Here is a 26,177-nt window from a genome sequence, read left to right on the forward strand (position 1 = left end):
ACACAAGTATTCACAACTTTCATTACGTTTTAGTTAGGAATGTCAAATAATAAACAGATTAAAGTTTATAATTCAAAAAATACACGAGTGTTCACAACTATCATACAGTTGCAGTCAAAACATGTCAAAAGACACATAGGTAAAGATTGGAATCCACACAAGCATGAAAGTTGACAACTATCATAAAATGTAGTTAATAATGACAAAAGATACACAGGTTAAAGTTTGTAATCCACAGATACATCAATGTTGAAATTTTTCATAAAGTTGTAGTTAGGATTAAAAAAAAATACTTGGGTTAAAGTTTGAGCAATTCACACAAACATGAACAGTGAAAACTGCCATGAAGATTTAGTATGGAATGGCCAGAAATACGAATGTTTAAAATTGTGATCTACACAGACACGAATGTTTACAACTGTAATGAAGATATAGTTTGGGATAGCAAAAAATAAATGGGTTGATTAATCACCCATTTTCATAAGGATAATATTCGACGGACTGTAGAATACCAAAACGGTCACCACACATCTCTCTGTGTTTAGAGGTGATTGATAATTTTCTTTCTACATTTTACGAGTTGCAAAATGAGTTGACGATCAATGAATGATGTATAATGTAGGCGAGTAAATGATTATTGTACTATATTTACTTATAAATATAAATAATTAATACTAAATTTTAAGTCATCAATATAATAACTAGAATGACATTTAAAATCTTATTTCCGATCTTCAGCGGAAGAGATTTTTCGGATTACCGATATATGACCGGTCATGTCATGTGTTTCACAGGGAGGCAATTGTAATTAGAATGACTTATAGACTGGCTTACTAAATAGGATTAATGAAGTCCAGATTGAAGGACTCTATAGTCAATTTACTCTAACTGTAAGAACAGTTTGGGAGTATTAAAACGTAATTAATTTAAACTATAGCAACACAGAAAGAATTTCGTGTAGAAATAAGAGTTTGTATACACGCTACAAAGCTGCTTAGAACACTGAGGGAAGTTACCAGAGATATTCCCACCCTGACTTGTAATTGACTCTCCAAGCTCTTGAAACTTTTTCAATTTTATTCAATTTTCTTTACAACTTTATGCTGTTTAGTCCAATGTAAAGCGAGATCCTTGAGGAGATTATTCAACGCCGCTTTTAAACTGACCTCAGGCCCATTCATCTGTACCACTTAATTACTTCTGATAGACATTTTAATTAAGACTGATTTCTTCTTATCTTTGGCGCTGATTTTATTTCCTTTTTGCTAAATTAATTGAAAAATGCCAACCAAACTATGTCTATATTTAATATAACTAGTTATATTTAAATCAATAAACAAAGTTTAATTTTTTTTCAATATTTAACACAACTCTTTGTTTCTCTTTTTCTTCTTTGTGTCAGTAAGTTAATTGTATAAATTAACAATGTCAGGGCTTAAAACCAAGTTTAATAAATGAAAATGTAAAACTTTTTATAGCTGAAATACATTGCCAAAAATATTTTTTTAATTCCTTGATACCGTCAAAATGTACATACAATCGAGATATTGCATATAAACACTGACAAAGAAATGAATACGAAGCGGCAAACGAAAATGATGAAATAAAAAAGCATGAGGAAATCAAGTGGTTAAGGTATATATTTGGTCATATAATTGACAAGAAGACATTACTGATGTTTGCAGATTCAAAATACAATTTTAAAATTATTACAAAACGCGTTTATATCTTGCGGCCAAACCTCTCTTTTCTTGGCCAAAACTACTCAAGGAGTAACTGGAGTTCATTGAATCAGAAATACACCAGTTACAATGATGGGGAGGAGAAGTCGAGCCCTACGGCGGGAGGTCAGCAATTCTTACGGGTTTTGTGAATGGCACGAAAGTTTTCATACCTTTACAAGTGCTAACAATATTTAACACGAAAAATCACTTATTTGCTTCGAGTAGGTTATTTCCATGCCATAATTCTTCCTTCACAAAGGACAAAAACCATGATTAAACGATTTCAGTAGAAGGAAATTCCTTATCATGATTTTTAGTTAAGGAAATTAAAAAAGGAAAGAACTGGAGTATGATGCCAATTTACACTTCCTCACGCACTTTGAATAAACAAACGTACATACTTCCAAGCAGAAACTTAGATGTGAGGTGGATTTTGTTAATGTTTACAAAGTAACCTATAAAGCAAGTCAGAGGTTTTATCACTAAATATTGGTCAATAGGTGCGAATAGGGATTATTTCAATGAACGTAAATGAACTCTATATTATATTAGCAAACTTCTGATGGCTTACTGAAGTTTTTTCATTAAAATGCAACGTTTAACAAGACATTAAACAAATATACCCAAGAAGAAATTGTAACCTAAGAGTGTGTTTTGATACGTACAGTATATGGGAATTCTCATTTTGCTTTTATTATTACATTAGAATATAAATGTTTAAGTAACATACAGGCGTACATTACATACCTGTATTACATTAAAGTTTAGTTTTTCTACTCTAGGAAGTATTTCTATGAAATGATATATTTTTATTAATTTATCGAGTTTGCCATAGTTTGAGATATTTTAAAAAGTATTATGCCATAATGCAATATTAATTTGATATAGATTTTAAAGGAATCTTCAACATTTTAAATTATTTACAAAGTTTTCAAGAACCACTATCGAGATAACCGACTAAGAAACTTTTTGGTTTGAACGTTTTATAGTTACAGCCACATGGTAACTGAAAAATGATATCAAAACTAACGAGTCCATAATACGAACACAAACACTTCCTTTGAAAAGAAAATGCAACACATTGTACGATAGAAGAAACAAAGATGGATATATATATATATATATATATATATATATTTATACTGTAAGTATTCCCATAGTTGGTTAAATTCGCATTTTTCCTATAAAGCAAGTCAAAGGGTTTATCACTTATGATTGGGAAACATATGTGAAAAGGGATAGTTTCAGTGAACGTGAAAAACTCAACTTCTGGAAAGAATGAAGAATCACACAGAATCCTACGAAAGCGCATGTCACTATCAGTATGCATGTAGCGGATTTAGTAACGTATTCACAAGTGTTTATTTTGAATTATTTAATATTGTTGAATATTATTGTTTATGTTTACGCATATATCTGATTATTTATCATTTCTTGCATGATGCTGGTTTAATGTTGTTATTTTCGCATAAGGTTATTTGTCAAATCTTTTTATTACTGTTGCTGGTTTTGATATTTAACTATCTATAATTGTATTTGTCTTCGTAACCTTTTTGTTGAGTATTTGTTAACTAACTTATATTTCTTACTTATTCATTGTTTTGTTGATTATTTATTTTTAGCAATGTTTTTTATTTTATTATATAAGTAAATATTATTGTAGCTATTAATCGTTTATACTGTTTTTAACTTATTTAGGTGTACTACTTGTTTAATTCCGTTGGAGGACAAGAGAAAGACTTTCAGATCAGGTAGATTATTACACCACTATGACGGCTAAAAAATCAGATACTAATTTTAATCAATCTAGGACACTATTATGAAAGATAATCAACGATAGTGATAACCATGCACATATATTCCTACCGAAACATCGGCGATGACTATTTGTATTTTTGATGTGATGTGGACCCTTTTCTGATTACTCCGGCTGGACCTTGATGTTATAAGCGCTAGTAAAAGTTATAAGGAAACGCCACCACACTGGGGGTCAAACCTGAAATACATGGGCGGGATGGTAATACCGCACTTATGAACGTAGTACATGACGCTGGAGGGAAGGGGGGTAGCTAAGGCTGTCGAATTCCCCTTATGAGGGGCCGCCGGCCCAGCTAATTCCGACTACCGACTCCCTCCGGTTTAAGAAAATCTTGCCGATTTGGAGGATGAACTCATGAACTTTGCCGAAGCGATCCATCGTGAAAACAAAATTCCTGCAGCCACCGCCACCGCCAGGAGTGGTGCAATGTTTCTCAAGGACGTTGGGCACTCCCAAGGCCAGCCTAGTAAGTTAGTAGAAATCATGATATACTCAGCTCGGGTAACTCCGTGGTCGCTGACCACATACTTATAAAATATGACCTCCTGGGGGAAGAGTCCAAATTAGTACAAGAATTAATACTGACTACAGAAATTCTGAATATTGAACCACTGTAAATACTGACGCACACACACCAAACAGTGGCGCTACCAGAGAAGTCAGTTGAATTATCTCTAACAGCAAGCCTATACTACACAAAAAAGGCTTCTACGATGAAAGCAGCAAACATGAAAGAGTAATACTGGCACATCTTCTCTTAGTATTAAACCAATGTTAGTTTTGATAATGGCAACGCAAACAATGACTGCTACTAGAGTATTGGTGAGTTCAGTTGATGTGGGAATATGACTCTTCATTGCATTCCAACATCACGGCTATACTACACCCTTGTTTCCCGAATATTAGTAAAATAGCTAACTTCAGTATTAGAGGTAATATTGACTAAAACGTGTCTCAATATTGAACACCGTTCATTCCGACACTGGCACTGGAAGCAGTTACCGCTATCTGAGTAGCGTTATTTTATGAGTAGCGTAGATGAGTAGAATTATTGCTTAACTTCAAAATCACTGCTGCTCTAAAGAAATAATCCCTAAAATGACTTTCCAATTGTTTTTCCGTATTTTAAAGGAAAAACTGGAATAATTAGCAGATATAATTATGAAGGCTGAAGAATTTGTCAATATTGACATTGGCACCTCAAACAGTGGACGCTGCCGGAGAAACGATGACATGATTTGGTGTCGGAATATTATTCATCAATACACTCGTTGGAGTGTACACGAGACAAATAAGTCTTGCCATTGTTTCTCGAATGAAAGCGAGAGAGCTGAAATCAGTAGCAGAGGTAATATTGACTAAAGCGTCTCTCAATATTACACCACGATCAATACTGACACTGGCCCACAAACCGAAACCGCTGCCGGAGTATTAATGTTTTTTCAATCAATACACTTCAAAAGAAGGGCTACACTAGTTAAATAAAACTCTCACTAATTACCGGTTGAAGACTTGGAAATCATTAGCACAGGTAATGGAAACTAAAATGGTTTTCAGTATTAGATCGCGATCAGTATTGACTATTACTTCAAGTAGTGATCGCTTCTTAGTATTAATGAGTTGTAATATTATTCCACAATACTTATAATCTTCTACTTTCAACTAGGCCAAGTTATTATGCAATTTGATAATGTTAAAGTCTAAAATACACGTTGCATTAAATATATCATCTATGAGGGAACTGAATATATTAGGCAGCAGTTACCGTTAGTAATATTTCCGTAAACATTGACTACTTCTGGAGTATTGAAAAGTTTCTGCGATATTTATATAGTGTAAATTAGTAGACTAGAACGGCATAACTTCATCATGCAAATTGAAAAATAAAATTCGCTCTCAGATGGTGCAATACGTAATATCAGTTAAGATATTTTCTATAAGTATTAATCTGCGAGCGTCATATAACCTGGATGGTACCAGAAATAAGTCATGACAAAATTCACCAGTACATAAGGTTAATATACAATAACTAGTATCAAGTATATTATATTATATATATACATACATACACAAGTGATGATTACTGACATTTGTTGATAATTATTTCCAGCTAAACGTTCGTGTCAAGTTACTCAGTTGAAAGTGTACAATTATTGCACTGTTCAATAAAGTTCCGAGAAAAATCAACGTAGCAAATCTTCAAAAAATCAATGTTTTCTGTCAACGTATAATATTGATACACCTACCTGCACCGATGTTATCCAGTCATGTCAGCCTTTTCACCTCAAACAGAGAGTCAATTTCAAAGATATACTGTAGCTCTGCAGTTGAAGTGTGTTCTTGTACAACATGCAGACATAAACTCAAATCAGCAACACTGCGGCAGTGTCTGTGTGAGTGTCTTTACTGCGGTATAATATTGACAATGAACTCAGCCGACAGGAACTGTAGTCCCCAGCTGAGAGCCAGCCATTATTGAGTTTTTGTCACCGGTCTATTTTTGCAAGTGTAATGTTAACTGATATTCTGACAGTTAACATGCGGCATGGCGAGGTGGATTACTACCTCACGCAGTTCATGACAGGTCACGGCTATTTCAAGTCGTACCTGAACCGGATGGGCAAGACCGATTCACCGGATTGCATCTACTGCCCGGGCGAACACACCTTCTTCCACTGTCCGCGTTGGGAAAGGCCCCGCCTGGAGGCCACAAGAAAACTCGAGGTTTTTTTCGGTGGATACGGTTTGCGAAAAGATAATGGAGGATGAGGGGAACTGGGATTGTTTGTCACAGTTCGTCCGGGGCATCCTCCTGGAAAAGAAACCCGATCTGGACCGCGAAGTGGGCCAGATCCCTTGACCGAGCGGCTGGATAAGGAGCGAGCCCCACGGGCTTAAGCCAATTTTAGGCCTAGCCTGAAGTAATGTGATAAACAATGCCAGGTTAGAATCCTTAAGAGTAGAGGAGGTTTTTTAGTGGGTAAACCCGTTTTTAGGGGAGTCCCACACTACAGGCTGGCCACCTGTGTGCGTAATTGCATTTTTCCTGCCTCTCCCTAAAAAAAAAAAAAAGAATTCTGACAGTAAACTCAAAACTATTAATAACGCCGATGCATTGTTTAATATTGACTGCGGTATAATGTCCATCGTTGCCTCGGCCACCACTTGTGTCAATATTTTCTTCAAAAAAAGTTAATTTCAAGATACTATATAAGTATATTACAAGGATCTGGTAGGGCAGTCCTTTTTTTCGAGTTGCTGTTTCTTTCTGTGTACTAGTGTAATTCCCGAACAGGTATTTTGTTACCTCGGGCTTTATTGTTGATTTTAGTTTAAGTTCTACTGTATGTAAAATGTACAACTGAAAACAATAAAGAAATGTTTCATCATTCATATTTCCTTAATTAAGTGTATTTAACGAATAATATTGTCATAAATAATCAAATAATCAATATTGTGGGTGAGGTTTGTATCAGTCGTGTAGTTTAGTCTACTATTGACATAAGTTTCAAAAGCTCAAACTATTAGTTTTTATTTTTCAATTCAATCTGAAAGAACTGTTAAGTTAATTTTGCTTAATTAACTACACCAGGTGCACTTTGGTGTTCTTATTTGGTATACATCTACAGCTATGGTATTTTTGGTACAATATATAAATTGGTGTCAAATAGTGTCACATCGAGTATGTCCTTGAACTCACGTAAATAACAAATACATTTATTTTTCCATATAAATACATTTTATAGCATCAAGTATGCATGAAATTGCTCAATACAATAGAGAGATGCAAAATCCATTTTGCACTACAACATCACAAAATGTGGAGTCGACCTTCTTGACATGAAGAGTGCGGTGTACTCTTCAAGCTGTAGAATCAGGCGTTCATCTCTTGATATTTTTTACAGGGTTGTGAGCAGAGGAAAAATAAATGTATTTGTTATTTACATGAGTTCAAGGACATACTCGATATGACACTATTTAATTTATTAGAAGCTTTGGGCTACGCATTGATTGTCCCTCACCTACAAGCAAGATCAACACCAACCAGCTCGAACCAAACATGAGACGCATGGCCGTCTGCTTCAAGCCAATGCTCCACTAAATCTTTCTGGAGTTAGAAAAATCAAGTCCTACTTGCTCATTGGTAAAACAAGGAAAATGTTGTTCTAATTATATTTCAATAGAAAGGTTTGTCTTGATTTTGCAACAAAATTGATATAGAAGATATATGTACAGAAAATTAATACTTTCAGTAAGTAAAATTTAAATTAATTAAATCTCTATTTTAAAGATTCCAATTTTAGTTTCGATGGATTACGATTTCTGATGTAGAAACTAAATTTAATATTATTTTTTATTGTAATATATGATATTTTTATGTATATGTAATAAAAATAATTAACATATAACAAATATTACTTAATTTTTTTATATAATACTTATTCCTTTGTATAACAGAGCTGCGACAGAAAGCTATAAAAAAGAAAATACGGTCTCAGAGACCAGGTGTTTCTATTGACGTAATTTAAATTAAGTTTCAATAATAGTGTTAAAAGCTAAGGTGAAGATAAAGAGTGACTGAACATTTTTTTAACAGACTTTTATTTTTCACTATAAGTTTGGTTTAAACTTGTGCTTCAAAGTCGAGTTTGCTAATGGGATTTGAATATATAGTGCACGATGAAATTACTAACGCTTTAGATTTTGTTTTATTTTTGTAGGAGTTTACTGGCTTAACCTCTCAAGATAGGGTAAAAGGTCACTAGATCTTTAAAATTACTAAACCCTAACTTATTCTTGTCGGGGTAGAACTTAAAGTTCGGTTACTGTCGGGATTTAAATTGATGACTGTACGGAATCATTTTGTGGCTTAACTGAGCTAGATGAGGTAAAAAGTCATTAACATTTTTCTTCCTTTATTTCTCACTAAACACACAGCTTTGAAAAGTCTGAATGGAAAAATTGGCAAAATGTGACTAAAATTTAGACGGTTCGGCTCTTTTGAGCTAGAACCAAAAACAGTTTACGTTGAAAAATTATGTTTAATTTATTGCTAATTTTTCGAGGAGCTAAAAGTAAATTTTTACGAAAGATTTACCAAGTGGCCTTTTTTGAGGTTTTTTGGGAATAGACCTAGACAACAATCATTCAAAAATGTAAATGTTTTATCACATCTAGAAGTATGATACAATTTCTGTGCATACATGTGTTTATCCGGGGCTTAAACCTTGATATCTCACTCACCGGGTGAGCGCGCTACCACTACACCCCAAAGCCCTTAGTTTTTACTATTCAATTATTTTGTATTTTTATGAACAGGTTTAACAGCTGCTGTATAAGTATTCAGTTTTGACAACAGCCACGGTTATTATCTTCCGCAAGGAAATAGACTGGTTAACGTTCTGGCCCATAACCATATGTTGGGTTGGGTGAAAGAGTGTAAATTCGTCGGGTATTACAAAAAAGTCATCCACCAAATGTTGGTTAGTAAAATTTACTTTGATACGTTAGAATATATAGTTTAAGGTATCCACTTAAATTACGCATTAATTAAGTAAACAGGAAGGTTTTCATGGTTTAGGAATTGTTAAGGGTTGTAGTTTCATTCAGTCCTTTAATCAAGTGGAGGTCTTATGAGTATAACCTTATTCTATGTGTAGATAATTCATTAATACTGTACTAAATTATTCATCAATGATGGCAAGATATATCGACTAGATCCACCCTCTGAATACAATATTGCTCATGTAGACGTACCCCAAGGTTGATATCAGAGTTACCCATAAGATCAATGTAAAAACATTTGCTAACGCTAAGACAAGTCTCATGGAGTGGCATGCATCACTGTACTCTAGCATTACTAAAAATGAAGTTTATGCAAAACTTTAGGTATACAAATCACTTTGTTTTCAAGATATCATCCTTACTACAATAATACAATTTTTCCAGCTGTCCAGTAGTAAGCTTCACTGACGCTCACCCAATTAATAATTATCACCCTTTCCCATCGCTGACACTATAATATGTAAAATATCGTATAACAAGAATAAAGTACTTCTAAAGACAATTCCCAGGGAGTTTTTCTATATTTTAAAATACCTGCATCTTTTAAATATATTTGTGTAATAATCTGTTGATATAAGAGAATAGCTATCTACATTACAAAAATAGTAAGCACCCGACAACATTCTACATGCTGCTCATTCATAAAGGATGGGTCATATGTACAGATTATAATGTATGTTATTATCAAAATTATAATTGTTTGCTGCGTTAGAATACTTATTTATGGCAACTTCATTATTTAGTATTCTTTATATAAACTAAATATAAGATTTTCGTTATTTATAATACTGTTTTATAAACGTAAATCTTTACAATTTGCCCATTATATTGTGTTTTTGGAAACTAAAAGCTTTTACACTAAACGTTGTTCAGGTAATTTTATGTTAACCCTTTATTTTATCTGGGACGTTAATTAAAATCTTTAAGTATTCAGTATGCAGAAGCAAGTTGTTTACGAAACTTTCCAACCTCTAAAGCTTTCAGAGGTGTTAAAATGGAATTTCTTTTCCTCCCAACTCCCTTTATAAAGCGTGAGAAAACTAATTTATTTAAATAGAGGTTTAAAAACACTGTATACTTTATTGTTTCTTCTAAATGCAGTTGAATTAAATTAATAAAGCGTTTAAATCTTATTTTTATTATTATTCTTGATACATTAAGTAGGCTACAATATATATGAAAATTAGATAAATAATTATGTACATTACAATATAATTATACATATTTATATTGTGTATTTCAGAAGTTTTCATGAGAAAAAAGAACACGTATAAATACTTACGATATGTATAAACAATCAAACAACAATATATTTTTAACCAAACGCATAGTCCAACCTAAGGATTGAACAACTGTGGATAATTAATGTAAGTTCGGAGTGCAAAATTTATTAAAATTTAAATATACAACTAAAATATTACAATATAAGAGTACGCCAAAACATGTGTGCTATAACAGACTTAGCTGACGTTTCATGCGAAACTTCAAATCTGTAGATCATTTCAGACAGACAGAGAGACAGAAAATCATACAAATTTTTACATCTCCCGAAAGGAAAAAAGGAAATTGTGTCGGCATACTGAGTGATAGGCTTCAATGACTCTCAGCCAAATTCAATAATGGACATACGTCATCAAGAACGCATTCATATCTATATGAAATAAAGTTTCATAAAATATTTCTACAAATATCTTCTACATACAATTCATTTACATTTCTATTCATCAAATTAAGTTTCATAGCAATTTTCAAATAATAAAAGTTCCTGTGAGCTAGGGTGGGTAATAAAATGCAAGCCTACGCTAAAATCATATTTTGGTACATACTTTTAACATGGACTTTCCAATCTATTTTTTCTTCTTTTTACTTTACCAATAAAATTGTCACATAACTACTCATTTTTCCAAATTTATTTATTCTGCTTTGGTGTTTTTACCATCATGGTTACCCATAAGACCAATTTAAATATATTCGCTAACGCTCAGCCAAATCCCATGGAATTACATGCATGATCATTGAACTCAGTGTTGCCTATACAGTAATGAAGCTTCTTCCAAAATTTTAATCTGTAGATCAGTTTGTTTGCGAGAAATCGTTCTGAAAAATATACAGACAGACCAAGAGAAATGAAAGTTATCCAGGACCTTAAGTAATAGGCCTCGCAAACGCTCGGCCACAAGACAAGTTTAAGGCCCAGTTCTACGTTATCAGGAGGAGAATTAAAGTAGTTCATGCTCAGAACACCTGATACAGTTGTGATAGTTCTTCAATAATAAAACTTATGTAAGTAAAGTAACTAGTCAGAAAATCAAGTCCATGCTCATGCAAATCACAAAAAAACGCATACAGAAATATGGTTATTTTCGATCAATGATTAAGAGAGCTCAGGAAGAATTTTACCTCGAGCACATATTCTTCTTGTTCTTCCCTGTCGATCTGGTCCGTGGTCGTGTATATAAGACCTGAAACAAGGGGCATATAAACAATTACTGTAGAATATGACATTATTGAAATACTCATGCATGCATAAGATATACTATAGTACGTATGCGTTTGTCGTTGGTAGTAGTGCATTATTTTCACGCTGTCCCCTTCCCCCTTGCGCTGTTCTCATGCATACAATTACGGCAAAGAGAATTATGATTAATTAATACAATAATCCCAAATAGAGGCAAAAACACTATGTCCCACTGGCCAGTCATTATCCCAACTTCACATAGTTATTTTATTACATGTTTGACCTAAAATACTAGATTTAAAAATGATTCTGATGTCACATTTCCTTGTATATTCTTCTTAATTCAAGTAATGTCGCTTTTCATAACAAAATTAACTCCTAACAAACTGACACTAGTTTGACATTTTCATTCACAATAGTGGACTTTCCATTATTCGTGTATAAACGAGGAAATTTCTTCCTTTATTTATGTGTTATGGAAAAATTGAATAATATCAATTCCAAAAACAAAACTATGGACAAATATCAAACTGACGGTTATTATCCTTTGGAAAGAAAATAAAAATATTATGTACAAAGTGCGCTCAACAAAATCTGAAAATTATTATTGTACACTAGTTTATGACAGTAAAATCTTTCGGTATTGCCTACAGGAAGAGTTACATTTTAATGTTAATTGACTTGTAGCGTTTTTATAACTTATAACAATGATCATATTTACTTGTACTATTAAAGGTATATTTTTATTTTAAAAGAAGTACAGAGTTTAATCAGCACAGTGAAGAAAACATATATTTTTAATGTAGAATGTTATAACGCTTTGGTCCGCCATCTTAAAACGATTAAGTTTTTTTTATTTAATATTTATGTAAAATAGAGCTTTAAAAATGTGCAATACGTCATACATTTACTATTTTAAAATTTTAATCAGGAATCTCCAGTTGTAGCACATCTTTTCCATAAATAATTAAATAAATTCATGAATTGAATTAAATTGTTTTAAATACATTTCATGTATGTAATTTAGAAAGATTGGTTTTTTCTTCTTTACTGTAGTTCTAACCATTCTCTTAATATACTTTTAGGATACGTTATTTGACTTACCCTGTATAAAAGCGTTTTATGAAATTAGTTTTACATAAAGTATCAGAAAAGGTTACCTTTAAACACCAATTTTCGCATACATACTAAGATTATTTAACCTAAAATCTAAACTTTGAATGTATAAAAGAACTTTTACAATTGTATCCTCAAATGGCATGGTACAGTGAATTAACACCCTATTTAATTGTGTTGTTGACAGCGCTCGAAGTTCTTGTTACGTTCTTGGTGTAATTACGCTCTCTAAACAGCAGCGTGCTACGCTACACCAAGAGACACGTTGACGTCTTGCCCCACTCCCATGGTAATTATTACATTTGTATGCAAATGTTATTAAAAACTTCACTAGACTGTGACAACTTTGTAGGTATTACCTGTGAACTTTATGCAAGTTTTACTGTGTCCATGTGCCATAACTCAGTAAACAACTTTGCTTCTTTGTATTTGCTTTTCATCGCATTTAAATGTTACAATTTAACCCTGTGTCACATCTGATGTGTCAATACATTTTAGTATATTAAAACTGAAAAAACTAAATTAGATGAGAGATGAAGAAAATATGAGGCTTCAAGGCATTTTAAAAATAATATTAGAGAAATCAAAAGCCGATTTTCATTGTAACACAACGTGGTTCTTTTGGAATTTACACAATAGGAGAATTCTCATCGGAGAGAAATCGACTTTAATCAACACCAAATTTTATCTCTATTGTACATCAATCTGATTTTATGTATGTTTATTATTTTGTAAAAGCAAGCCGCTTCGTATACGAAGTAAATAAGGATATCTTATTTTACCAGGCAACTTTATGGCTAAAAACCCCTCTCTAAAACTTAACCTACAGTTACATACAGTTTCTTTAATTATGTAAGCATATCATTACAACTAATTTTAAAAACAAATTACCGAAAAAAGGTAAAGTAGAAGAGATAGACTTTGCAAAAAAGTATATGGGATGTTATTGATGAATCTGTTTTTTTTTTTTTTTTATTTAACGTATAAATTTTTAGATTTGAGAATAACAATAATAGTCTGGTAGACATTGTAAAAATGTATACGGGACGTTAATTATGAATATAGTTTTTTATTTTACGTGTAATTTTTCTTATTTGAGAATAACATTAACACCTGCCACCCACTTTATTTATAGTGAGAATATAGAAACTTTAAAGTCATTATGACACCAACTATATCAAAGTAACTTGAAATTAATTTCAGGTACGGTTATTCCTACCATATTTAAATAATCATTTTGCCCAACCTTTGGACATTTGCCATATGTGAAGAGACCAAATAAGGTCAAATCCGGAAGAGAATTGATATGGATCGTTATCACTGGTTCAATTCGTGTTGTAATTAAATTTGATGGAATATGTATTTCAAAAAAAATTTCATAACACGAAGAAGCGAATAATAAACCAAGATTGCTCACCGGTGTCATCTATAGCGAAGTGACCGGCTGTGTTGCCGGCAGTGATGTTGAAGCTGATCCTCTCGCCGGGACCCTGATCGGCGTCAGAGGCGGACACCCGGAGCACAGAGGTGTGAGTGGGGCAGTTCTCCAGCACGTGGCCGCTGTAGGCCGGCTTGTCTGCCAGGGGGACGTTGTCATTCTGGTCCTCCACTAGCACAAACACCTGCAACAGAGAATGATACAAGTACGATCACAATGGTGATTACTACAGCTGCAGTGTTCTAGTCCTGTAGGCCGGCTTGTCTGCCAGGGTGACGTTTGTCATTCTGGTCCTCCACTAGCACAAATACCTAAAGCAGAGAATGATACCAGTACGATCACAATGATGATTACCACAGCTGCAGTATTCTAGTCCTTTAGGCCAGCTTGTCTGCCAGGGGGACGTTGTCATTCTGGTCCTCCACTAGCACAAACACCTGCAGCAGAGAATGATACAAGTACGATCACTATGGTGATTACTACAGCTGCAATGTTCTAGTCCTGTAGGCCAGTTTGACTGCCAGGGGGACGTTGTCATTCTGGTCCTTCACTAGCACAAACACCTAATGCAGAGAATGATACAAGTACGATCACAATGGTGATTACTACAGCTGCAATTTTCTAATCCAAGTACTTCAATGCCAAGTCCAAAAAAGTTTTGAAGAAGTAATAATTGAGGATAAGATTCTTATATCAGCTAGACTCTAGACTTATGCTGTATTACATATTGTAACAATTTCAGCGAACGCATTTGCAGAATATCTTGTTAGTTAGGCAAACTCCTCAAATCAATACTCTTTAAATGTAAATCACGTAATTACTGTCTTAGGGGCATTGTATAAATTAATATTTTATATAATAAATGTATAATAATTACTTCAATCACACACGCGCAACCTATGAGTTGCATGGGAACTATAGAAAAATGTATTGTGTCTTATTCCTGAATAAAGATGATTTGAACTTGAACTTGAATGTTCTTTGACTAGAAAAACCAGCAAGAAAGTTAAGAATAACTTCTTGGCCTCTAAAACAAGTGTTTGGCCAATATTTATTATGAAACCTCTTTCGATTGCAGATAATTCTAAACTTCAAACAAACACATGTTTTATTCACGAGCAGGGTTACAAGTATATATGATATATAATTATTTTATAATTCATCTTATCATATAAAACCAGTCGAAAAGCTAAAGTTCGTGTCGAGTGGACGTAATCCCTAAAAAAGGTAATATATTTCGATTTAATTTTATATTTAATTAAATGTAACTATTCTATCTAATAGAATGCTCAAAATTCGGTAGAAATCTACAATTTGTTAATGATTAGGTTCCCTGTTTGTGGAAATCGATCCTTGAAAGTTGGAAGCCCCGCGCATTAATTCCTGGATTGCGATTAACCGCTGCACAAATAGGGTGAAAGGGAGGAGACAAAGGAGGAAAAGACAAGAGGGAAAGATAAGGGAGTAGCATTCAAGGGTAGAGATTGGGGAAGGAGATAAGTTTTAGCAAAGCCTTGTACTGTCGTGGTTTTTCAGATCCAACTCAAAAACTACGTATATTCTTCTAATTGAGTAAAGAAAAACCTTGTAGGTGGAGTTTGTATTGGTTAGTTAATTTTGAATAACCGACAAACAAAAAACTATACTTTTTATTTTGTGAGGCTTCTTAAATGCAAAGCTGTTCCATCAGACACTTCACATAATAAAATAATAAATACTAATTTCTTTAAATTTTTGAAACGGTCAGACATAAGAGATTTTAATATTGTTTTGTGTGGTGTTGTATATGAAAACCCCAAATTATAACTTTGAAAGGTACTGTGTAAATTGTTGAACGTTGTGTTTGTTTGTATGTTTGTTTACTTTTGTGTAGGGTTTGATGTACACTGCTCTGATGTAAAAACTCCGTTCAGAATAAAAAGTAAAATTATTGGCTTGTTTTCTATTCTAAATTAGGTGATATCAAAAGGAAGTTGGGAAAAAGTATTGTAATTTATGCATGAAAGTTGTATAATAGTAATTTTTGTAAATAGCCTAACTTTTAAACACATTCCGTTGGATGGCGCAATTTCTAAACTATGTATACTGTATTTCTTTAAGTTTATAAATATCTAAAGATTGGTAGATTCAAATTTATAGAATACATCCTATCAGATTGTCATATAATTCCAGTTACGTCCTGTACAAGTGTGTTAATAACAGTTACCCTTGCAAGTCAGGTATTAATCAATGACTATGTCTAAAAATTAGTGTGGCTGGCAATACACTAACTGTCTTTGTTCAATATTGTTCTTCTATCATTGAACAATAATAGTGCTTAACTCGATTAAATATAATAAACGTTTTCTACATACACCTATTCAAGCTGTTTTGACTTAAATCATCTCGAAAAAAAACCAATCCAACTAGAAGTTTGGATCATTTAAAAATGTACACAACATTTAAATTAAGTGGCAAACAAATCCCCGCGTTTATCTCATATGCCGGTCTATTTTGTTTAACCTGAGCGAATGGATTACACTGAAAGAAATTAACGTACACGGTTTCACAATTAGCATTAAATCTCCTCTAACCGACACTACATTACATGTGAGGCCAATTATGTATAATTACATTTTAGTTGATAAGGTAATTTTATTCATGTATGGGAATTCATCAGCTAGCCCCTCACATAGACCATGCAAAACTTTGTTATATAAATGTGTGTTTTTGACTAATAACTGATTCGTAAATGGAGTTTAAGGTTACTTAACTTCACAAGCGTAATAGCCTAAGAGCTGAGAGGCAAATCACATTGAATAATCATAAAATGGGTTTTTTAAATTTTAAAATAATTTCTTATAAAAATAAAATTTATCGTCAGCCTCGCGGGTTTGGTGGAAGTCGAAATGAAAGGGTAATAAAAGGGTGAAAATATTAAATATTATCCTTTTATCAGAGAATTTTCCTTTCTTTATTTGTTTAACAGAGTAAAAACTGCCCGTCAGACACAAGCGTAATAGCTATATCACCGTCTGACAATTAGATAAAAAAAACAGGCGGCTGGATAAGTGTTTTTTCATTATGCCGGTCTGCATGATACCTGAAAAATTAACTAACCTACGGATTTGATATATGTCACATGACTTTATTTATATATGAGCAACGCTGAGTTTGATGGTGGAGCGTCAACCCATAAAATTTGGCTCAGGTTTAGCGTAGGTTTACATTGGCCTTATGTGCAACCATGATGGCGACAAGAAAATGGCGGTGTAACTGTATTTGCATCAAACTAAGTACAATTATATGACATTTTAACATGTAACGTAGCAAAACTTGTAGCCTAATGAAATGAGATTTAGAGTTTAAACGTTGTATGTAGCCCCAGCAGAGACTGTGGTCGAATATGTGTGATAGAACCAGTGAATATAAAAACTGAATAGTTTACAGACCGAGTTAGAACCCAACATTGGTCCAAATAATGGTGAGTAGCTGTGTTGGAGTTGAGGGCAAACAGAATGACGTATTTCATATTCGGGAGTGAGTTCGGAACTGAACTTGGGACATTTGCATGGCAACTTCCACTGTTGGTTAGTTGTCTGCAGCATCAGCTCGCCACTAAGACTGACGCCACCATGTGAAAGACTGATTAGCATTATATATACATGAGGCATATTCTAATGGTACTTTAACTAGAATACTGGATATTATTGGTATGATTAATCTACCGCCCATTTAAACGAACAAGCTAACAAATAATTTCATAAATTAAACACCTTCATAAAAAAAATTCTTTGATGGTACCAACATCTAGCGGCTAAAGGTTAGTATATGCGTAGTATTACGAATAAAAGGGTGAGAAAATATGTAAAGTGTAGACGACCTTCATTGGATTCGTATAAACCATCGTTTATACCAAATATAAAATCCGGTGAGAGAAATCCAAACCACTTCAATTACGAAAAAGTTCTGAAAAGCACAAAATTGAATTTTATTCTACTAGTTTAACATGTGTTCAATTTATATTTACATTTACAAATCTTTATGTACGTATGTATGTCAAATCGCCTTATCAAAACAGTCAGTTTACGCCTGTCAATATACAGGGTGTTTGCGAATTCTCTAGTTATATTTTAGGATTTTTTACAATAAAGACAACAAAAAGTAATTATAAATATGGATCAAAAATATTTAGTATACCATCTGTCTGCCATTTTATTATTTATTTTTTAAATGTGTGGATTCTGAAGGCAGTTTTATAGTTTTTATACCACAATTATTTTCTTAGTGATAGTAATTAAAAAAAAAAAAATATTGGTTGAAGAGCCTTCCTCAATAACAAAGAAAGTAATGTTTTTAGTTTAAATTTAGTTAATTTTTTAAAGGTTTTCTGGTATTTAGCGGGTTTTTTTAGTTCTACATTCTGGTTGATATTGTATGCGCGTTCAGCGATGTGACTGCTCATTGAAATGTTGTTTTAGGATCCGTCAGAAGAGGAGAGCAAGTTTGAATATTGTTTCAGTTACTTCTAAAAAAATACGATAGAAAATATGTGGATCAAATAAAATCTCCATTATTTATAATACTTTTAAGCAAATATGTGCAAATATAATAACAATTGATACAAAGCTTATACGGATGTATTGAATTGTTATTGTATATTAACTAATCCATAAAAAGAAAAATATTTAAAAAATATTCATTACTTATATGAATGCCTTCGTAAAGTTGGATCGCAATATGAAAGAATTGATCTTGGAGCTAAAGAACAAATTGGGGTTTTACGCAGGGGTCGCGCCAGCGAATATGAACCAAACTTCTCTTATCTGAATCATAGTAGTAACTTACTAGTAAGACATTTTTATTGCTATAATGAAAATAACAGTACATTTTATGATTAGTTTCAAAGGTGACTGATCAATAGACAACGATTACTGATGATTTTGTATCATAATTTAAAACAAAAACTAATAGCTCTTGTGTTGGCGTTAAATTTTCAATTGTTTACGCAGAGAAAAATATCGTTTAGGAGTAGCAAAACCAGCTGACTTAGCTACTGTGGAAAAAATATACATTTTTAAATCGCAGCTATATTGAATAATAGCCCACTTCCGTACAAATTGCTGAAAAATATGTTACTACTATTTGGAAACTTGAAGACTACATACCTAATCTACTTAATTTTGTTTATAATTTCCTAAGAAAAATGACATTTTAATAATTAAAACTAGCAGGATCTGTTTGATTTTGTTTGATCCACCTTAAAATGTGGGAAAGTTTTTATCTCGATTAATAAACGTATTATTTTCCAAATTCTTAAGTATTATTTTTCAGTGTTTTTAAATTAATTATCTGTTTTCTGTAAACATAGTTTTTGGGACAGTACAACCACACGTTTAACTAATTTAACAAATATTTTCAATTTGTTTACATTTATATTGTTGAAAGCATAGAGTAAGCTTGATAGCAACATCACTTTTTATTAAACTTCTCTGCAGCCGCTGTTTAGCATTGAGTAAGAAAATGTCAAGATAATAAAATTAAAAGTTGTAATAAAAACATAATTTTAAGTGCAAATTTTAAATATGTAATTGGTCAGTGCAATCAAGATATAATAGAAAAATTACTATTTAACTATGGTTACTATTTAAGGTAACTTAAAGTCTATTACAAAAAACTTCTAAATTGTATTTTGACAGAATTAGACTACCCTGTCCTGTAATTGCATATATATTTACTTCATCAGAAAACAAGAAAACCAACTATGGAACAATAAAGGCAGTGTAAATTACAATATCCATAAATGAACACTTTTTGATAGATTTTTTTTATAGTAGTAGTAACGTAACAAATTCAAAATTGGTGACGGTAATATAATTATTAATTATACTACAATCTCGTCCATATTCCTAAATGAATGCAACATACTCAACAATCATTGCACTTTATAAACTATTTTTATTTTATTGAACAAAATAATTAAATAATAATACACAACATTTTTTGTTTATTTTGTATTAAATTTTCTACGTTTGTCGAACTGAAACCATTATAATATTATGCACAATATGTACGTAAATATAAAAATCAAGTCTCAGCCAACCGTATCTATTACGTTATAAATACTGTATTTATTATACTGTACAGATCGGAATAAAAACTTAATCTTATTAGTTGAAAAGTAAATATTTACATTGTTTTTTTTTTCTCTTTGGTTTATATAATGATGTAATAATTATACATACTTTGAAGAAGTGAAATTTCATGTAAAATATAAATTATTGGTTTCACATTTAAAATGTTAAAAATAACCTAATCGTAATTAATAACTTGACCTTATAAAATATGCAGATCATTCAATAAACTCATTTAAAATATATCAGATACTCAAAATATATCTACATATAGCTAAAACAAATTTAAATATAACAAATAATTAAACATGCACAGGAAGTATACGGGTATTGCTTTGACATTTAACTACCTTAAAATCTTATTATATAGGTTAATATTGGGTTAACCATTCTCATTACAACAATTTTGTCACGGTGAACATCATTACTGTTTTATTAAAAACTGTAAGAGTATTGTTTATCAAAATTTTATTTGAAATAAAAACCCTCACTAAATCCTCATTATTTTAAAGTTCTTTTTTTATTCAGAAGTGCTAACTCTAACAAAACAATTTCTGCTAAAGATGAAATATAAGTTCTGTTTCAAATAAGAAAAATCCCTTAAATATGTTTTTTTTGCACCGCATTCTTAATTGATTACGATACACAATTATTTAAATTTAATTCGTTTAATTTCTGTAGTAGCACTGCAATGAAAATCAAAGTCAATTGACAACACGTGGATTTATTCTATGCCCAGACTTTATAGAGAACAAAATATAGTGCACATAGTTTTAACATTATTCTTGTTTTTAAAATAAGATTAATTTACACACATAAATAGTCTGGTATAGTACAAAATTAAAGTTTCTTCTTTGTATATAATTTATAAAATTCTTCTTCACAAATCTTGATCTGAAACTGTAATTATTATTTAACTTTACTAAGGTTTTACTATTGAAATTAAAACTACCTTAAAATGAAAATAAAATAATTATAACCATAAAAATGTATACAAAATATAAATCTTTTGAAATATTAAAAATTTTAAAAATTCAAAGAATCAAAATTTTTAAATCACTCCAAATGTCTTATCTTCTCAACGAGTGGGATATTAAACTGGTCATGTTCTGGCCACTGCTCGGGAGTGAGACAATAGTTTATTTCAAAAGCCATTTCTTGGCTCGTTTTATCGACATCACTTCACAAAGAACACTGAATCATGAATGATAGAAATGTATCCAATCCTCCAATGAGATAGTTTTCCAATATCTTCGGTAATGCATTGGCATAGATCAGTGGTAGGCAGGATTACATTATTCTCTATGTGTTTTTGTAATAATATGATGTCTTACTTCACAAAAATTCACTTAGATAATAGCTTCTATCAACTGCGGCTGAAAGAGAGAAGTTATTACCTAATAGGGTTTGTAGTTTCTTGGGAATATTATAAGATTGTAAGAGCACCATTCAGGTTACGTGTAAGATCATAAGTGATGTCATCTCTTCTTAATAAAATATTTAGGACATAAGATTTAATTCTGCAATTAGTTTATAGGTAGCATATTAGTATATACGCGCAAGAATAACGCCATTCTAGAGCCAGTTTAAATTAATTCAAAAAAGAAGTGGGAGTGCTTCCAATATACCCTGGTATTAATAAATTTTTAACATTTAAGTTTTATATTTTCAAACCAATTAACGATCAATGAATGAACGTAAGACCAAGACTTATTCATATTACTACGAAAATACAGAGGAGTATAATGTAATCCTGCCTACCACTCCTGTTTGCCAATGGATTAACGAAGGTATTAGAAACTATCTCATTGGAGGATTGGATAAATTTCTGTCATTCATTATTCAGTGTTCTTTGTGAAGTGATGTCGATACAACGAGCCAAGAAATGGCTTTTGAAATAAACTATTGTCCCACTCCAGAGCAGTGGCCAGAACATGACCAGTTTAATATCCCACTCGTTGACAAGATGAGACTATCGTAATGATTTAAATATTTTGATTCTTTTAATTTTCAAAATTTTTAATATTTCAAATTTTTATATTTTGTATACATTTTATAGTTATAATTATCTTATTTTCATGTTAAATAGTTTTTTATTTCAATAGCACAACCTTAGTAAAGTTAAATAATAATTACAGTTTCAAATCAAGATGTGTGAAGAAGAATTTTATAAATTATATACAAAGAAGAAACCTTAATTTTGTATTATACCAGACTATATATGTGTGTAAATTAATCTTATTTTAAAAAAAAGAATAATGTTAAAACTATGTGAACTACATTTTGTTTTCTATAAATTCTGGACATTGAATAAATCCATGTGTTGTCAATTGACTTTTATTTTCATTGCAATGCTACTACAGAAATTAAACGAATTAAATTCAAATAATTGTGTATCGTAATCAATTAAGAATGCAGTGCAACAAACATATTTAAGGGATTTTTCTTGTTTGAAACAGAACTGATATTTTCATTTTTAGCTGAAATTGTTTAGTTACAGTTAGAACTTCTGAATAAAAAAAGAACTTTAAAATAATGAGGATTTAGTGAGGGTTTTTATTACAAATTAAATTTTGATAAACAATACTCTTACAGTTTTCTATAAAACATTAATGATGTTCACCGTGATAAAATTGTTGTAATGAGAATGGTTAACCCAATATTAACCTATATAATACGTTATTAAGGTAGTTACACGTTAAAGCAATACCCGTATACATTCCGTGCATGTTTAATTATTTGTTATATTTAAATATGTTTTAGGTGTGTGTAAATATTTGAGAATCTGATATATTTTATATGAGTACAAATTAATGACTCTATTTTTTATAATGTTAAATTATTAATCAACATTATGTTATTTCTTGCATTTAACCGAAGGTATTAGAAAGTAATTTTGATTAATTTTTTATGGTATAACAAGTAAAAAACTTTAATTTTTAAGATATCACACACATTTATTTGTTTTTTATGTAAATAAATTTTACTTTTAAAACAAGAATAAGTTTTAAAACTATTTTGACCCTTTTTTATTGTCATTTATATATAAATCCTACATTTAAAGAAGAATATATTTAAAACTATTTGAAATATATTTTTTTCCATGGCGTCTGGACATAAAATATACCTACGTATTTAAATTTACTTTAATTTTTATTTCAATTCCTCAATTAAAATTTATACTTGAATACAAATTTAAATGATTGTGTATCGTAAAAAATTGACAACACGTTACATCTAACAAAAATATCGAAATTTTTATAGGAAACGGATGTGATATTTCAATTTTAGGTGCAATTGTTTTGTTCAGAGGTAACAAGTCAGAATAAAAAAAACCAATCTCTAGGCGGATTTAGTGAGGATCTTTAAATTAGAAATGAAATTTTAATAAATAATAATCATAGAGTTTTCTACAAAACATTAAAGATTTCACTATGACAAAAGTTTGTATTTGAAGTTTGTTTGACAACGAAAGTATTTTTAAGGAAAATCAGATCTTTTCCAGGCATTTGCCGTCGTTTACACAATTTTCAGTCATTGTATTATATCACTGAACGATGGCAAATGTCCGCAAAATCCTGTTTTCATAACAAAACTGTTGTAATGATAATGATTACCCTACTAATAACCATGATAATACGTTGTTTTGATGGTTAAAGGCCAAAGCAACACCCATATTATCCAGTGCGTGTTTAACTTTATGTTATATGTAAATGTATGATTTAAAATTTAATGAAGTGTCTGATGGTTTTTTTAGCGTGTTCACCTAGAGAACAAATATGGAAATATCTTAATTTCATAATTTTTACCCCTTTTGATACTCTCCTATTTCAAATTCCACCAATATTAGTAAAACTGACGATCGATTTTATTTTTAGGGGAATTTCTCTGTGGATTTCATGAAAAACAACGCTGTGTACTTTACAATGCATATTGGCTCTGGGCTCCTGGGCTATTATGTTTATCCCAACGCTTCTTCTACGATCGATTTGGAAAGGGTTTTTAAAAGATATACTGGAAACGTGGTGTGATTACAAATTATGTCTTTGCCCTGTAAGTGGCATGTATTATTAAATACATTAATCTGCTTATGTCTAGACTCAATACAAAGTTAGGGTCACACTCATTACTTATAGTTTGTCTTAATTTTTATGTAAGTATTATTGGAAGATTACAATATAATGCTATTAAGAATATTTGAAACGAGTAAAGATTTGAAGAAGATTAAACAATTTTGTTTATACCATGAAGTTATAAGACGTGAGGACAAACGTATCTCCAGATCAAAAAGGAAGATGAAAAGAAACACCAGCATCATGATTCAGAAATGTTGTAATGATGTAAATACTCTAACTCAGTCGAAGTTTTGTGTACTGTATTACTCAATTATATTATATCTCTGGAAAATGTCTCTTTTTCTTTACGTTAGTACTTATTCTTTATAACACTTTTTCGCAAACAAATGATTTTTTCACAACAATGCATCGTTAAGTAATCTTTATATGTTTATAGAATAAAACAAATTTAAATATTTTGAAAATTTTTTAACTTTTAATAATTTATTTTATAATTTAAAATGTATTTAAAAGAGTATGCCAGATATTTCAAATCTATAGCTCATTTTATTCTTGAGATGTCCTCCGGACAGGTACAGAAGACACAATGTGTCAGCCTTACCAACATGCAGGCTTCAATGACGCTGAGCCAAATGGTTGGACATGCACCATTATAAATTAATTCTTAGCTATACAGAAATGCATTATCAAGCAAACGTGTACAGACATATTTATATTTAGACACCTTAAAAACTTTGCATTTCTCGGGATGAAAGTTCAAGAGCCTCGCAGCAGACGTTAAACGACAGTATTGACAAGTCAGTTATTTCTGAAGCGAATATTCTAAAATGTTTTAAAGATACAAATATACCATGTGACTATAACGAACCTCAGCTCTTGAATGGAGTGGAGCCACGCCGTGATCATAGGCGTACACTGCGAGCCAGTAGTGAGGGGTAGTCTCTCGGTCCAGGACAGCTTCTGTCCAGATGTTTCCTGGAAACAGACGTGGAAATCAGGTTACAGTATTGGATATCCTAGCAACACACAACTCTCTTTATATTGTGACTCCCCCCCCCCCCCCACCCCCCCCCCCCCCCACCCCCCCCCCCCCCCACCCCCCCCCCCCCCCACCCCCCCCCCCCCCCACCCCCCCCCCCCCCCACCCCAATCATTTGTAATTCTATAACACTCATAATATAAGATCTTCAAGCTACTTTATAAGTCACTGGTATTAAGTACAACTTCAAATTTGTAATGAAGGTAAATTACGTTCCGTCTTTTAATTTATAGTGAACTTGGAAAAGTCTACTTCAAAAATTAACGTAGTTTTGTGATGTCAAAATGAAATGTACCCTATTATTTGCTGTATATATTCTGCAAAGAATTACGCTTTTAATGTTAATTAAGAGTAAAAAGCATAATTTGAATTAGTCTGGTTTCAAATTATTAAAAGTAAAAATAATCGACAAACTGGATATAAAAAAACAGCTGATCTCGAATAATGAAGACATATGAGCTTATGCAAACAACCAGAGAATATGCTTCAATTCACCCTCTGTGTTTTTATGGTTGGGAAAATCTCGTATTTATGTAGCCGGTATATTATGTATTCTAAAAAACCTTTACCGTCCATTATAACACTAAAAAGTGTAACATCTGCCTTTATTAGAATGCAGATGTTATGTAATGTCCATTAAATATTAAAAAGTATAACATTTTCTTTTATTAGAATGTTATATTTCTTTCTTAGTTCTTCTTCTTGTTACAGATTTCATAAAAATTCCAAAAATTAAAAATGTGGAATTATATATAAATTTTTAATAATTGCTGAAATTATTTGCAATAGTCATACAATTAAACAGTTGTTCTTCACTTCTGCTTATTTT

General features: G+C 31.7%; 1 protein-coding gene across 1 annotated transcript in view; it reads right to left on the minus strand.

Annotated features, from left to right (window-relative positions):
• The window catches only part of LOC124358513 (fat-like cadherin-related tumor suppressor homolog), a 733,849-nt gene that overhangs the window by 109,901 nt on the left and 597,771 nt on the right, over positions 1-26,177 (minus strand). Inside the window, 3 exon segments of the mRNA XM_046810807.1 lie at positions 11,509-11,570; positions 14,100-14,304; positions 25,178-25,284. Coding sequence (XP_046666763.1) covers positions 11,509-11,570; positions 14,100-14,304; positions 25,178-25,284 — 374 coding nt within the window.

The sequence above is a fragment of the Homalodisca vitripennis genome, chromosome 3 (genome assembly GCF_021130785.1).
Source record: "Homalodisca vitripennis isolate AUS2020 chromosome 3, UT_GWSS_2.1, whole genome shotgun sequence".
Classification (NCBI taxonomy): domain Eukaryota; kingdom Metazoa; phylum Arthropoda; class Insecta; order Hemiptera; family Cicadellidae; genus Homalodisca; species Homalodisca vitripennis.